At 41.6% G+C, this 15,287-nt stretch overlaps 1 protein-coding gene across 2 annotated transcripts in view; it reads right to left on the bottom strand.

The window, feature by feature from the left end:
• LOC134336604 (fas-binding factor 1 homolog) overlaps window positions 1-15,287 on the bottom strand; it is a 140,727-nt gene that overhangs the window by 73,895 nt on the left and 51,545 nt on the right. For both annotated transcript variants that reach the window (XM_063030931.1, XM_063030932.1), the window contains 4 exons: window positions 10,139-10,235; window positions 9,213-9,656; window positions 8,380-8,469; window positions 8,049-8,146 (listed from right to left, as the gene is read on the bottom strand). In XM_063030931.1, coding sequence (XP_062887001.1) covers window positions 8,049-8,146; window positions 8,380-8,469; window positions 9,213-9,656; window positions 10,139-10,235 — 729 coding nt within the window. The remainder of the gene's footprint in view (window positions 1-8,048; window positions 8,147-8,379; window positions 8,470-9,212; window positions 9,657-10,138; window positions 10,236-15,287) is intronic.

The following is a 15,287-nucleotide window of genomic DNA, read 5'->3' as shown; positions in this document are numbered from 1 at the left end:
GATTAATTTACGCCAACCAAGAAGTCCAGGGGCCTTATCGGATATCCAACAAAGTAAAATGTTCTTCCTCACACAAAAAGTCAGGATGTTAAAAAGTTTTTTCTGATGTGCATTAATAATACAATTGCTGGGTAAGCCTAAGAGAAAAGACACTGGGTCCAGTTCAAGCTCCATCTTCAGAATCTTTTCTGTTTCACCCCTGTTACGTACCCCGCAACTGGGTTGCCAAACCAGCAGAAATGGACCACTTAGTTGGAGTCTGGATTACTGGAACTAAGAAAGTTTTATTAAAGAAATAAGCAACACAGTACTCTAATCAAAAGGATAATAAATGCAACAGTTCAGCAATGATAAACACACATGTACACAGAACTAAGATAATAGGATCAATCAAGCTCTATCGCAGTCTAGGGGTAAATGACCAGTTTCAAGTGACGCAAAGTTCAGCTCAGTTCCGTTGTGCCGTTGGGGGCGGGGGGGGAGAGAGAGAACGAATGAATATTCAAATCGGATTCCAAACAGACCTTCGATATTCCTCGCAGTCAGCTTTCGGGCGAGCCCTTTGTAATGTCTTCTGAGGTCACCGACTGTGACCCCTCCGTTCCAGATATGATCGTTCTTCTGCGGTGAACCCGGCACCCAGGCAAGGGTGGACACACACACCAGGTTCCCGCCGATCCGTACCTTTCTACCCTGTGCGTCTATGGCTGGTCCCACGACCAGACCTCCAAAAACTCCCACCAACTAATGGGGGGGGGGCACACCGCTTTCAGGGTCTCGTTACCTCGTGGAGTCGTGTGTCTGTTGCCTTAGCGAACCTGTCCCTTTTCATCCCCCTGCTGGGGTATCGCCTGTCCATCACACTTCAAACAGTTCAGGGTTCAAAGCCCCCGGTCTCTGACAATACTAGGAACTGTGTCTCCTTTCCGTTAATCCCTCTCGTCTCTCATTAACATCTCTGAAGGTTCCCCCATTGTCCTCTTATCGGCATCAATCTTCTGATAACTGGTTTTTTTTGTCACACCCCAAATATCACTCCAGTATGCATGAAGCTTGGGACAAGTCCAAAAACAGTGGGTGAAAGTTCCATTATTTACTTTACATTTAGAACACATTGGAGAAACCCCCGTCTTAAATTTCGAGAGACGACCTAGAGTCAGATGGGCTCTACGCAGAATTTTGAGTTGCAATGCTTTAGTTCTGTTACAAACTGAAATTTTCTTTGCATTATCACAGAAGTCTTCCCATGTTTCAGCTGTAATTTCTACTCCTAGCTCTTCGTCCCAGACCCTTTCCAGCTGCTCAGCCTCTCCACAAGAACATTCCCTCAGGATGCTGTAAAAAGTACTAATGGAGACTTCACCCTTAGAACAAAACACTCTCTTTTCTATGTCAGAACTATAGAAATCAGTTAATGTTTTTTTTCTGTATATAATCTCTTATCTGAAAGAAACGAAAATGATCCTTGTTGGGTATGTTAAATTTCTGTACTATTTGACTAAAAGACATCATTGTTTCTTCATCAAACAAATCTCCTAGATCAGGGGCCAGCAACCTTTTTGTCTCTGATCGCGTATTAATGAGTAGATGGTGGGCCAGATAAATGCCATAAGAAACTTGAAATATGGGAATTATCCATTTAAATACATCTAGTTATGTTCTGCCTCAAATTAATGAATAACATGTGCTAGAAAATCATGTGTGCTTACCCAAGGATACCAATTAGTAATCAAAGAACTCAGCTTAGTTGCAATTTATTTCATTCAAGGCATCTTTTGAATCTATTAAAAGGACACAAAGAATCTTTAAACATAAAATGTATGAACATGATGCATAGAATGGTGGTAAATTAAGTATAATAAAAAAGAAAATTTTAACGCAAACAGTCGATAAATCAATGTGAAACGTGATGCTGTTTGTTGCTTGAAAGCTTCTCAATACTGGGTGTCAGACTTGTTGATGCCAAGAGCAAGACATTATCCAAATGGACATCAGTCAATCTTGTTCTCAAATGGTTCTTGGTGTGCTTCATTTTTGAAAATACAAACATGTAATTGCTCACACAGATATGTGCTGCCAAACAATCATGCCATCTTTTTTGCCTGGTGCACTAAGTTAGGATACTTCCCACTTGGATGAATATATTTTCTATAGAAGTCAAGCTGATAGATGCAAATAAAGATTTCTTTTCAGGACAAACAATATCCACCACTGCCAGTAAACATTCTTTCACAAACTCTCCATCTGTAAAAGGCTTCATCTTTTCTGCAATACGTTTTGAGACTTCGTAGCTGGCATGGGTATTTCCTTCATTTTCACTGCTTTTCTTGGCAAAAAATGATGTTTGTTTTCTGAACAACACACATCAAAGTTGCTGGTGAACGCAGCAGGCCAGGCAGCATCTATAGGAAGAGGCGCAGTCGACGTTTCAGGCCGAGACCCTTCGTCAGGACTTTGTTTTCTGAAACTAGCCTTCTTTCGCTCAATTTCATCTTTCCTTGCTTGCCCAGTAAACTTGTTAAAATTTCCACTATGGCGGGTCTCGTAATGTTGCCTGATATTTTCCACCTTCTTCACAGCAACATTTTCTAGGCAAATGAGACAAACTAGTTTCCCAGCTTGCTCGATGAAGAAGTAATCTAGTGTCCAAGTGCCTTGGAAATTTCGGCACTCAGCGTCTACCTTCCTGCGTTTTGCCTTCATTGCCATTGGAATTTTTTTCTTCGATTTTATTTCGAAACACGAGTTATTCAACAAGTATCGTAGCACATGTAAATATCTGGATATTTAGCGTGGATTTCTTGTTAAAACACAGTGACACTGTCTTTGTTTACAAATTTGAATGATTTGTGCATGCACGGAGAGTACCTAACACATATTAATAAGGTACACTGCCTTCCTGTCATTCGTATATACCAGTGTTTAGTTTGGAACAAAACGGAACCGGGGGCCAGTGTAACAAGACGCCATGCATGTCCATCAATGTAGTCGCATGAAACACTCAGAATAAGGAAAAATCGCTCGTGGGCCGGATAAGCATAGCATCCCAATATTTGCTCGCCTACTCCTGTCCTAGATGGAAAATACCCTTAGAAATCCAAAGTTTAAATTCAGAATCCATTATGCCAGGCTGAAAACCTGAACTGTCGGTTATTGGAGTGAAGGGTGATATTTTCACTGCGTTGCCCTCAATTTGTCGCACCGCCCTCCAAGACCTGACTGTAATAATTGTTATTGGATTGCGACAATACTCCTTAACTAGTTTCATCTCATTGAGGAAAAGCAAATTAATAAGAGGGCAGTTTGCTTGTGAAGCTTCAATGTCTAGCCAAACTGAGGTGGGGTTCCTGCAAACCCAGTCAACCGCATAAAATAAAAAGGAACTTAATTGATATTTTTTTGAGGTCTGGAAAATCCAGACCCCCTAGACTACTGGGAAGCTGCAAGTTAGACACTTTAATACAGGGTCTTTTTTTGTTCCAGATGAAAGAAACAAACCAGCCATTTATTTTTTTTTAAGTATTTGTTGGGTAAAAGTGACTGGTATCATTTGTATTGGGTAGAGCAAACGAGGAAGAATGTTCATTTTGAGCAAGGATATTCGGCCAAGCCAAGAAATGGGAAGAGTGCTCCATTGCTCAAGATCCTGTTTGATTTTGTCAAATAAATGTGTAAAGTTAGCTTTGAACAATTGATCAAACGTAGGTGTGATAAATATGCCTAAGTAAACAAAACCTGTCTGCGACCATTTAAAGGGGAAAACACCCTGAGTGTCAGGTACCTGCTGCAGATTCCCCAGAGGCATAGCCTCTGATTTAGTAAGGTTGATTTTATAACCTGAAAAAGCACTAAGTGAATTAATGCATTGTATAAGGTGGTGCACTGATATAGCAGGGTTTGATAAGAAAATTAGAACATCATCCGCATACAATGTAATTTTATGCAGATATTTTGGGGTCTCACCAAATAGCCTCAGCCAATGGCTCAAGCACTAATGTGAAAAGTAGTGGTGATAAAGGGCAGCCCTGCCGGCTGCCCCTTAGAATACTAAAATTATCCCACCTAATACCATAGGTGAGAATCGCAGCCAAAGGGTCGTTATAAAGAACCTTCACCCACTTAATAAAATTATTGCCCAAACCAAATCGCTCTAAAGTGAAAAAAAGATATGGCCATTCGACACGATCAAAGGCCTTTTCTGCATCTAAGGAAACCACCAAGCCATCCACTGCCTGTTGCTGACATGCCTGAATCACATTAAGTAATCTTCTGATATTGTTAGATGATCTACGGCCTTTTACAAAACCCGTTTGATCCTCTTTTATGATAAAAGGTAACACAGTTTCTAATCGTAACGCTAAGGTTTTAGATAAAATTTTAAAGTCAACATTTCACAATGAAATAGGCCTGTAGGAGGCACAATCTTCAGGGCTCTATCTTTTCCTAAGAATTAGGGAGATATTAGCTTCTCTCAATGATGGTGGGAGGAGACCACAATTAAATGCATGATTGAACATGTTTAGCATAGGCTCTGATAATAACCCTGTGAACTCTTTATAGAATTCACTAGTGAGTCCATCAGGACCAGGGGCCTTCCCACTTTGGAGCTGTCTCACAGCTTCCTGTATCTCATGTATAGATAATGGAGCATTGAGGAGGGACTCTTGTTCAGAAGAAATGCCTAGGAGATCTAAATTCCTGAAAAAGGACTCCATCCTAGATTGTCCATCATTACATTGCTCAGATTGATACAAATTAGAATAATAATTCTTAAACACAACATTAATCATTTTAGAATTTCCAGTGAGGGCTCCTGTCCCATCCCTAATTGAAGCAATATTCTGAGAGCAACACACATAAAAGTTGCTGGTGAACGCAGCAGGCCAGGCAGCATCTCTAGGAAGAGGTGCAGTCGACGTTTCAGGCCGAGACCCTTCGTCAGGACCCTAGTCGACTGCACCTCTTCCTAGAGATGCTGCCTGGCCTGCTGCGTTCACCAGCAACTTTTATGTGTGTTGCTTGAATTTCCAGCATCTGCAGAATTCCTGTTGTTCAATAGTCTGAAAGGCATTTTTCTTTCTAGCTAAATAAGCCAAATACCTACCTTGTTTTTCACCATGTTCAAACAATCATTGTTTAGCAAATGTCAATTTTTTTTTGGCTGCTTGTGTAAGTAAAGATTTTGGTCTACAGCATAGAGCTGTGATATTCTGTAACGTGGCTGCAGAAGGCTTCCACTAGGCGCTGCTGTTCCGCAGCTTGTCGCTTCTTACCAGCAGAGTAAGAGATAATGAATCCCCTTGCATACGCCTTAGCGGTTTCCCAGAGCATCGATGACTAGCTGATTTGGAATTAATAGACAGGAAAGTTTTAAATTCGTAAGTAAAGTAGTCTATAAATTTATTATCTTTTAGAATAAAAGGATTCCGCCTCCAATGTCTAGATCGTGCTGAATTATCTTTGAGCTTAATATTTAAATATACTGCTGCGTGGCCAAGTGGTTAAGGTGTTCGTCTAGTGATATGAAGGTCGCTAGTTTGAGCCTTGGCTGAGGCAGCGTGTGTGTCCTTGAGCAAGGCACTTAACCACAGATTGCTCTGTGATGACACCGATGCCAAGCTGTATGGGTCCTCATGCCCTTCCCTTGGACAACATTGGTGGTGTGGACAGGGGAGACTTGCAGCATGGGCAACTGCCGGTCTTCCTGGAAACCTTCTGAGGTGCAAATCCATGGTCTCATGAGACTAACGGATGCCTATAAATAAGGTCAGAAATAGTAATATTTCCAATTGTGCAGGATACAATTAAATCCAGGAGCATTTTGCGGGTTAGAAAAGAGTCTATTCTGGTGTAACACTTGTGTGGATTAGAAAAAAATGTGAAGTCTTTGTCTGGGGGATTTAACAATCTCCAGACATCCACAAGTCCTAGTTCTCCACATAAACCCATGATTTGTTTGGACTGTGAGGAGAGCAATGGGGGACCACTAGGCATTCTGTTCATCAATGGGTCCATGAGACAATTAAAATCCCCACCTACAATGCTTTGCATTGAAAAGCTTGTCAGCTTGGAAAAAGTATCTAGTAGGAATTTGAGAGGATGAGCTGGAGGGCAGTAAATATTGAGAATACCATATTCTTCTCCATATATTGAAGCCTTAACAATCACAAATCTCCTGTACTTATCCTTAATGCAGTCTAATAACTTAAAAGTTAAGTTCTTTCTAATTAAAATGGTCACCCCGCTACTCCTGGTATTAAAAGATGAAAAATAAACTTGATCAAATCCACTCTGTTATAGTTTTAGATGTTCTTTTATCATTTAAATGTGTCTCCTGCAATAAGGCTATGTCCACCCTTTCCTTTTTCAGGTTTAGTAGGATTTTCTTTCTCTTGATTGGTGAATGACTCCCCTTAATGTTCCAAGTGCACAATTTTAATATATTACTGATCATAACCTTTTCTAACAATCATCTGACTCCGGAGGAGAAGAAATCCGACTTAAGATCAGCTGAGCAGCAATAAGTAAATTAAAAAAAAAACATAAAAAAAACAAAGCACCAACAGCGCTGAACAAGAGGACTTACCCCACACTTAAAGGAGATATCTGAACCTTCTAGCACCCCATATTCTGCCCCACTGCCAATATGGCATTTAACATAGCCAAAAATGAAAACAGGGCATAATTTATCAATCCACCAATTTGTTACCATCATGTTTAAGCTCCTTCAGGCTGGAGCAGCACCGCCAATTTAAACAAATAATGAAACTGTATTAATCAAAACAAACACGTTACCCATCCGATAAGATATCTTGCCATCGAGTAATGAAAAGATACAATAAAGTGACCATCAAGCATGTCCATAACCAGGGCTACACAAAATATACATTCTTTAGCCCAAAGTGTCAACAAAAGTTTTAACTTTGTCAGGAGAATCGAATATCTTGTTGGCCCCGTTGTAGGGGAATTTCAGCGCCGCTGGGTATAACATAAAGTACTGGATTCCGGATTCTCTCAGCCGCTTCTTTACCTGGTCGAATTCCTTGCGCTTCCGATTAACAGCTGCTGAAAAATCTTGAAAAAACATAAGCCTGGATCCCTCATATATTAAAGCCTCATATATTAAAGACCCGTGATGCCTCGAAGCCTCCATCACTCTTTGCTTATCACCAAAATTATAGAACCACACAAGGACAGATCGAGGGCGTCGGTCTTGATTCCGGTTTTGGAGCCAGCGTACGATGAGGTCTTTCCACTTCAATGCGTCCAGCCTTGGTTTCCAAATCAAGGAAATTAGGCAGCCAGCCCTCAAAAAACTTTGCTGGCTGGCTGCCTCCTGTACCTTCAGGTAGACCAATGATCCGTATGTTCTTCCTCCTACCTCTATTCTCAAGATCATCGATATGGTCAGACAGGCTTTGAACTTGCTTTTCTAGCGCCCGAATGTGGTTCTGGGCCTGATTAACTAGAGTCTCTACCGCGGAGACTCGGCCCTCGGCCTTGGTCGTTCTTGTATCAAGATTTTTAAGCTCCAATGTGTGGTTCTAGAGTGTTAGAGAGAGTGGACCCAGCTTCTCATCCATCATTTTGGATATGTTGTCCGTAACTTCCTGAATTTCTTGATGAAAAGCAGGGTCCAACGTGTTAGCATAGCTAGCAGTAGCTAACTCCTCAGCCCCGGGCGAGCGCTCTGTACGGTCCATCTTGGCAGCCTTTTTAGTTCTTTTCGATGGCATGGTGTTGAAGCAGCTCAAAAAAATTACTCATCAATGTTTATGTTATTAAATTTGACACGGGCATTTTTTAAAAAGTTCAAACGGATAGGTTTATATGCGAAATTATCAGTGTTGCGGTGCTGAGCTCAGCAAAGCAGACCTTTCACTGCGCCATCTTGAAAACCAGCATCTATAGTTTTATTGCTTTCCTCATTTTACTCGACGTTTCTGGATAAATTTGAAGCACAAGAAGTGCTTATTCAGCAACATCTATATATGTAGCTAATCTCTTCAGAGTTTCAAACTATAATTATAATGTTAACAGTAACTCACCAGACATGTCTGTGTTTTTGATGATGGAATCTTTCAAAGAATCAGACAAAACTGGTGGAACAGCCTGCTTTTGTGAAATCTCTTTTGGAAATGAGGACCTGTTAAGTAAAGATGAAAAGAGCTTTGGAAAATGCATATAGCACATGCACAGCCAAGCACAGAGAAGACAAATATCCTGAATGCACGCACATGCACTATGTAATAGGATGTACACAACTGTGTCTGGTTTATACAGAGTTAAAGGAACATATAATTTTCAAAGTTTTGTTTTGATTACTTATATGGCTGTTATTCATAAAGGGACAAACCGTTTTACAAATGTTCCACATACCGAGGATCTACATGATCACTAAGAGCTGTCGGTTCTATTACTACGGTGAGTGATGACTCTCCATGTGCATCTGACATTCCACTTTGTTTGCTATAACAAAAGAAATTCATCAGTTCAATGTATCCTATCCGGAAACATGGATCAGAAAGATATCAGAGTCATGTTCTTGGAAGTAAGGATTTGCTTAATGGCTTCTACTTGTCTCTCTGCTTGTGAAGTCTACAACTTCAAAACCTCCCTACGACATTTAATACAATAAAATTAAAGCCTGAGGAACACTTCGTAAAAAGATAACTATCATTAATATACTTTTTACCCTCTGTTTCCCCACCACTTTAAGACTTTTACAAGATATCCATTCTACACACTCCTTCCATGGAAGATTCACAAATTATATTAAGTGTTTAGCATTATTCACTAGTTCCCTAACAGGTCCCTCTCTTTGGCTGTTCTCCAAAATTGTTCCCAAATTCAGGCTCTCCCTATTGAAGCTATTTTTCTTCTCATCTCAGTGTTAGTTTCTACATTCATCCATCTTAAACACATTTAATTCTTGCCTATCTAAACCATCTTAAAATACTTGCTAAATCAGTATCTTTAAATATTTCAGCATTAACTTTCTTCTTATACCTTACTCCACTGAATTGCCTCTGTAGGTCACTCCTTTCTGACGGCAGCCTGATGATACATGCATTCCACATTACTAGCACCTTTGTAGCCAGGAACACCTGAGCTACTAAACAGCAGGAAAACCTGCTGCAGCAGTGTGTCTAGTCAAATAGCTTTCTTTAAATGTTGATAGCTTTGATTTCCTAATCCAAGCACGTTCTTACCATATGCCTGCCACTCTATCAACTTCATCACTCAATGTCAAAGGATGAGATTCTGAAGCTTGAGACTTCTGAGATAGTATCATCTTCAACCAATCGTCCTTTACTACATCAGCTTCGTCAGTCTTTGAGTTGGAACATGAAGATCTGACAGGCGCCTTCTCATTTGGCTTTGGTGCAGATGGGGGACGCCCGGCTGAGTGTGGCCTTTTGCTTTGGTCATGGGTGGCTGAAAGATTGGAATCAGACATCGCTTTGAAAAATATTGACCTTTTCTGCACCTCCTTGGTTGAGTTTTCATTATCCAAATCAGGAGCATCATCGTCTTTCAGGCCCAGCCAGTCAGCGGCTCCCTTATTTCCCTGTGCTTGAATTGCGGTTACCGATGGTGTGGTTGTTTTGGGTTTCTGATCAATATTGGATTTTCTTTCTCCCTCTGGGCTAAATCTGAAAATGGAAACAGTTAAGAATTAAAGAAAACACAAATGATTCATATTGATCATGAGAACGCAAAACAAAACTATTATTACAACTTCAGCCTACACACAACGCTTCAAATGCTCCACCCTTCTCCACCTGTCCCCTTAATTTATGCTGTAGCCGACCAAAATCTCCTCACAAGATGGAAAGCAATAACTAAGTAATAAAGATCAAGAACAAAGTTAAACATGAGACATTGCTTAGACATGATTACAATAATAACTTCCAGGTTTTAAAATTCAAAGCCCTTGTAACATCAGCCTTTTAGACAAAAACCTATTCATTTCAAAATGAATGGTTTTTACAATGTCTGAATCAGGTTTAAAGACTGTGAAATAATTAATCTGGACTTGCTTCACTTTCTAGTTAATGGCACAAGGAAAATGATGACAATTAATACTGCATAATTCGACAGGGACAGAGATAATGCTCTCGAGTGAATGACGCACCTCACTGACTGACGCCTGATCTGACGATCGTCTGGGGTCGTGGCCACAGTCGGCTGGTAGGAACCGAATTCAAAATCATCCAGGTGCTCTTCCTTTTCTAATCAGGAACCAAAGGCAAGCAACTCACAATCAACCCCAATATATTTAATTTCAGATTTTTTTGTTTCTTTGTATATACATAATCTTTTATCAATTAGCTATAATTGCAACAGAAGCTCACTGTGAGGGAAAGCACTAATTTCATACATACCTGGAAAAGACCAAAGATTCAAAGAACATTTATTATTAAAGTATGTGTACAGAATAGAACTCTGAGATTCATCCTCCCACAGGCAACCACGAAACAAAGAAATACCATGGAACCCATTCAAGAAAACATCAGCCAAAGTACAAAAAAAAGAACAAATTGCATAAATGGCAAAAAAAGTGTGCGAAGAGCACATACAATACCAATCATCAAACCAGGAGTCCAGTAATATTCAGTTTAGTTCAGTGCCACACCCCACCACTAGCCCACTGCAAGCCACAGTCCAAATCGATCACCCCAATTAAACCATTCAAAAGCAACAAAGAAAGTAACCAGAATCCAGAAACACATGCAACATCAACCTCAAAGTCCCCAAAAATGAGACCAGTCTTGCCAATCAATCCTTAAAATATGGATCCTATATTTTCCTCTGTCAGCTGCTAGCAAGAGGGAGAGGAAGACTGTCCTCCACTCTCATCCTTGTTGACTTCAACCATGCTCAACACCTCAACTGGAGAGAGGCAATGGAGTCAATTACGGGCTGAAGCTCCATCTCCAGGCCGCACATTCTGCTCTAAACCTCACTGAACTCCCTTGGAGGCAGCAAAGTGCCAGATTGCTCAATCAACCCAAAAACACACCAACAAAATGCAAGTCACAGGTTCCAATTACACACAGCTTTGTAGTTGAATCATACTTGAAGGAAGTAGTAAAAAAAAAGTAAAAGAAGTGATATCATGACTGTCTATAGGATTTTGCTGTTGGTCAGACCTACATCTTCAAAACAAAAGAGCCAGATGCATTGTGCACTTTGATTTCATCACACAGTCCCATCAGTGATCCGATGAATATTCTCTGCAGCTACACTATACATCTTGAAGCCTTGTGGATTTAAACAAACTAGTTACCATAGTTATACCATAAAGAAAGAGAGCAGTGAGCAGTGACTAGCCTCCATCTGGGTAAACTAAGAGCTGAGTTTTGTGTTGTCAAAGGCCCTTTGAACCCTTTCTAAATGCCTTTGCTAATCAGAACCATTTAAAGAGAGATAAAGTGATTTGAGAATGTTCTAATGCTTTAAAAATTAATGCAAAGTAATTTTTGGAAAAAGGCAAATAATTAATATTCTGTTCAGGTTGGTTACTCCAGTCAAATGACCATGCTAAATAGGCCAGGCATGGCTAGAACAAAGCTATGGGACCAGATCCAGAATGTCTCCAGCTCCTTCATTTAGCACACTGAGCTCCATTTCTGGAATCTGTGCTGCATCCAAAGATAGAGAAGGAAGTCAGATAAGCTGGGATCCAACCTCTAATGTGCCCTGACTTCAATACATATGCTGAGCTGTGAAAGCCTCATCCACCACCCACACTGCTGGAAAAAGGCAAATACATTTCACCTCATTACTAACAGATGTTAAAGAAGAAATCTGCACAGCTGAAGTAAGAAAGTAAAGGTGATGGCAAGTTCTACCAAGTTCGAATATTAACCTTTTAGAAATAATAACCTGGGAGAAAGCTTACTACACCTGGACAAAGATGCTGTGTGACTAATTTTTTAGACTGAAGGAAAACTTAGCTGCAGTCAAAGACTCAGGGAGCAGGGGAAGGTCAATGAACTACGAGGAAACCAGATAACTTCCTTGGATTGCTCCGCTCTGCTTCACCATTAGAGTAACTAGATCTGCAGCCGGGCCTGGGGTCCTGCATTAGTATAAAGATTCTGTACAACAATTACAGCTGTTCTTGATGCATTATTAAGATGGGGCCCTGAGGGAGGAAGTGTAAGGGCATGTGTAGCACTTGTTCCGCATACAAGGATAAGTGCCAGGAGGGAGATCAGTGGGGAGGGATGTGGGGGTCGAATGGACAAGGGAGTCACGTAGGGAGCGATCCCTGTGGAAAGCAGATGGGAGGTGGGGGGAGGGAAAGATGTGCTTAGTGGTGGGATCCCATTGGAGGTGGCGGAAGTTACGGAGAATAATATGTTGGACCCGGAGGCTGGTGGGGTGGTAGGTGAGGACCAGGGGAACCCTATTCCTAGTGGGGTGGCAGGAGGATGGAGTGAAAGCAGATGTGTGTGAAATGGGGGAGATGCATTTGAGAGCAGAGTTGATGGTGGAGGAAGGGAAGCCCCTTTCTTTAAAAAAGGAGGACATCTCCTTCGTCCTGGAATGAAAAGCCTCATCCTGAGAGCAGATGCGGTGGAGACGGAGGAATTGCGAGAAGGGGATGGCATTTTTGCAAGTGACAGGGTGAGAAGAGGAATAGTCCAGACAGCTGTGAGAGTCAGTAGGCTTATAGTAGACATCAGTAGATAAGCTGTCTCCAGAGATACAGACAGAAAGATCCAGAAAGGGTGGGAGGTGTCGGAAATGGACCAGGTAAACTTGAGGGCAGGGTGAAAGTTGGAGGCAAAGTTAATGAAGTCAACGAGCTCAGCATGCGTGCAGGAAGCCGCGCCAATGAAGTCGTCAATGTAGCGACGGAAAAGTGGGGGACAGATACCAGAATAGCAGGATCTCCCAGTGGCCACACATTTTAATTCCATGTCCCATTCCCATTCTGATATGTCTATCCATGGCCTCCTCTACTGTAAAGATGAAGCCACACTCAGGTTGGAGGAACAACACATTATATTCCGTCTGGGTAGCCTCCAACCTGATGGCATGAACATTGACTTCTCTAACTTCCACTAATGCCCCACCTCCCCCTCGTACCCCATCCGTTATTTATTTATATACACACATTCTTTTTCTCTCTCTCCTTTTTCTCCCTCTGTCCCTCTCACTATACCCCTTGCCCATCCTCTGGGCTTCTCCCTCTCCCTCTTTTGTTTCTCCCTAGGCCTCCTGTCCCATGATCCTTTCATATCCCTTTTGCCAATCAACTGTCCAGCTCTTGGCTCCATCCCTCCCCCTCCTGTCTTCTCCTATCATTTCGGATCTGCCCCTCCCCTCCCACTTTCAAATCTCTTACTAGCTCTTCTTTAAGTTAGTCCTGACGAAGGGTCTCAGTCCAAAATGTCAACTGTACCTCTTCCTAGAGATGCTGCCTGGCCTGCTGCGCTCACCAGCAACTTTTATGTGTACTGCTTACTACTAAACATAACATTACCTCCCCACCCCTTTCCGCTTTCCACAAGGAATACTCCCTACTAATTGCTCTCCCGGCACCTAACCCTGCAAGTGGCCTAAGTGCTATACCTGCCCATTCATCCCCTCCCTCACCTCCATTTTGGGCATCAAACAGTCCTTCCAGGTGAGGCAACACTTCACCTGTGAATCTGCCTCTATTGTGTCCGGTGCTCCCGATTCGGCCTCCTCTACATTGATGAGGCCGTTGTAAATTGGGCGACTGCTTTGTCAAGTATCTCCACTCCATACGCGACAAGCAGAACTTCCCGGTGGCCAAACATTTTAATTCCTATTCCTACATGTTGGTCCATGGCCTCCTCTTGTGCTGAGACGAGGCCACCCTCAGGGTGGAGGAGAAATACCTTAATATGGGTCTGGGTAGCCTCCAGCATGATTACATGAATATCAATTTTGCCTTCCGGTAAAAAATCCCCCCTCCTTCTTCCCCACTCTGACCTTTTACCTGTTCTTACCTGCCTACCACTTCTCTCTGGGTCCCCCTCCTCCTTTCTTTCTCCCATGGCCCACTCTCCTCTCCTATTAGATTTCTTCCTCTCCAGCCTTTGACCTTTCTCACACACCTGGCTTCACCCATCACCTTCTAACTATCCTTCTTCCCATTCCATCCCCCCACCATTTTTACTTTGGCATCTCCCTTATTCCTTTCTGGCCCTGAAGCAGGGTCTCGGCCTGAAAAGTTAGCTGTATTTCCTGACCTGCTGAATTCCTCCAGCATTTTGTGTGTGTTGTTATAGATTCAATAGTAGTTTACAGAAGAAAAATAGATAATTAAATGCAGGGATATGGGGAAAGAATGAAGGAATGGGACCAAATGGATTACTTTTCAAAAGAGCAAGTGCAGACTAGAGTTTGTGAAATGTTGTAAATACAAGTTGCTTCCAAGAGAAACAAGCACAGTGTAAATCATCATGTAAATCAATATATTATTATTATTGGCATACAAAATTAAGGCCTCTTGGGTTGTGCTATTAATTAATTTAAATTTATTTTCCATGCACACTGATCCATCAATGCAAAAAAAAGATCAAATAATATTGGGCTGAAATAGAGGGCATAATTTTAAGGTGCTTGGAAGTAGGTACAGAGGAGATGTCAGGGGTAAGCTTTTTTACGCAGAGAGTTGTGAGTGCGTGGAATGGACTGCCGGCAGCGGTGGTGGAGGTGGAAACAATAGGGTCTTTTAAGAGACTCCTGGATGGCTACATGGAGCTTGAAAAGTAGAGGGCTATAGGTAAAGCCTAGGTAGTTCTGAGGTAGGGACATGTTCAGCACAGCTTTGTGGGCCGAAGGGCCTGTATTGTGCTGTATGTTTTCTATGTTGCTATATTTTGAGTAAATATCATTAAATTACATTTTCGTCTGACAAGTTTTACCTGAAATATAAAACCATCTTTTGCTTTGAAAAGCAAAAACATGGCAGATTCCGGCAAACAAAAATAGAAACAAAACGTGCTGGAAATACTCAGCATCAGTCAAGAGAGGAACTGAGTTCATATTTAATCAGAATTCAAAATTGTCAATTCAATATAATTAATGATGAAGAGTGATTGACATGAAACTAAATCAGTTTTGCTGATAATTTTAGAAGTTCCTGTTTATATCTCACCCTTCTCTTTCATTGCTGCTGGACCTGTGTGCAGTCCTAGCAACTGTATTACTGCAACCCTTGCAGAAACTATTTTCCAAACATCCGCACTCTCCTTTTTTTCCCAATTCCCTTCGTTCTTCACCCCTGATCCCACTCA

This window comes from Mobula hypostoma, chromosome 22 (assembly GCF_963921235.1).
Source record: "Mobula hypostoma chromosome 22, sMobHyp1.1, whole genome shotgun sequence".
NCBI lineage: Eukaryota > Metazoa > Chordata > Chondrichthyes > Myliobatiformes > Myliobatidae > Mobula > Mobula hypostoma.
The sequence above is the reverse complement of the archived record's forward strand: the minus strand, read 5'-3'. Positions and strand labels throughout refer to the sequence as shown.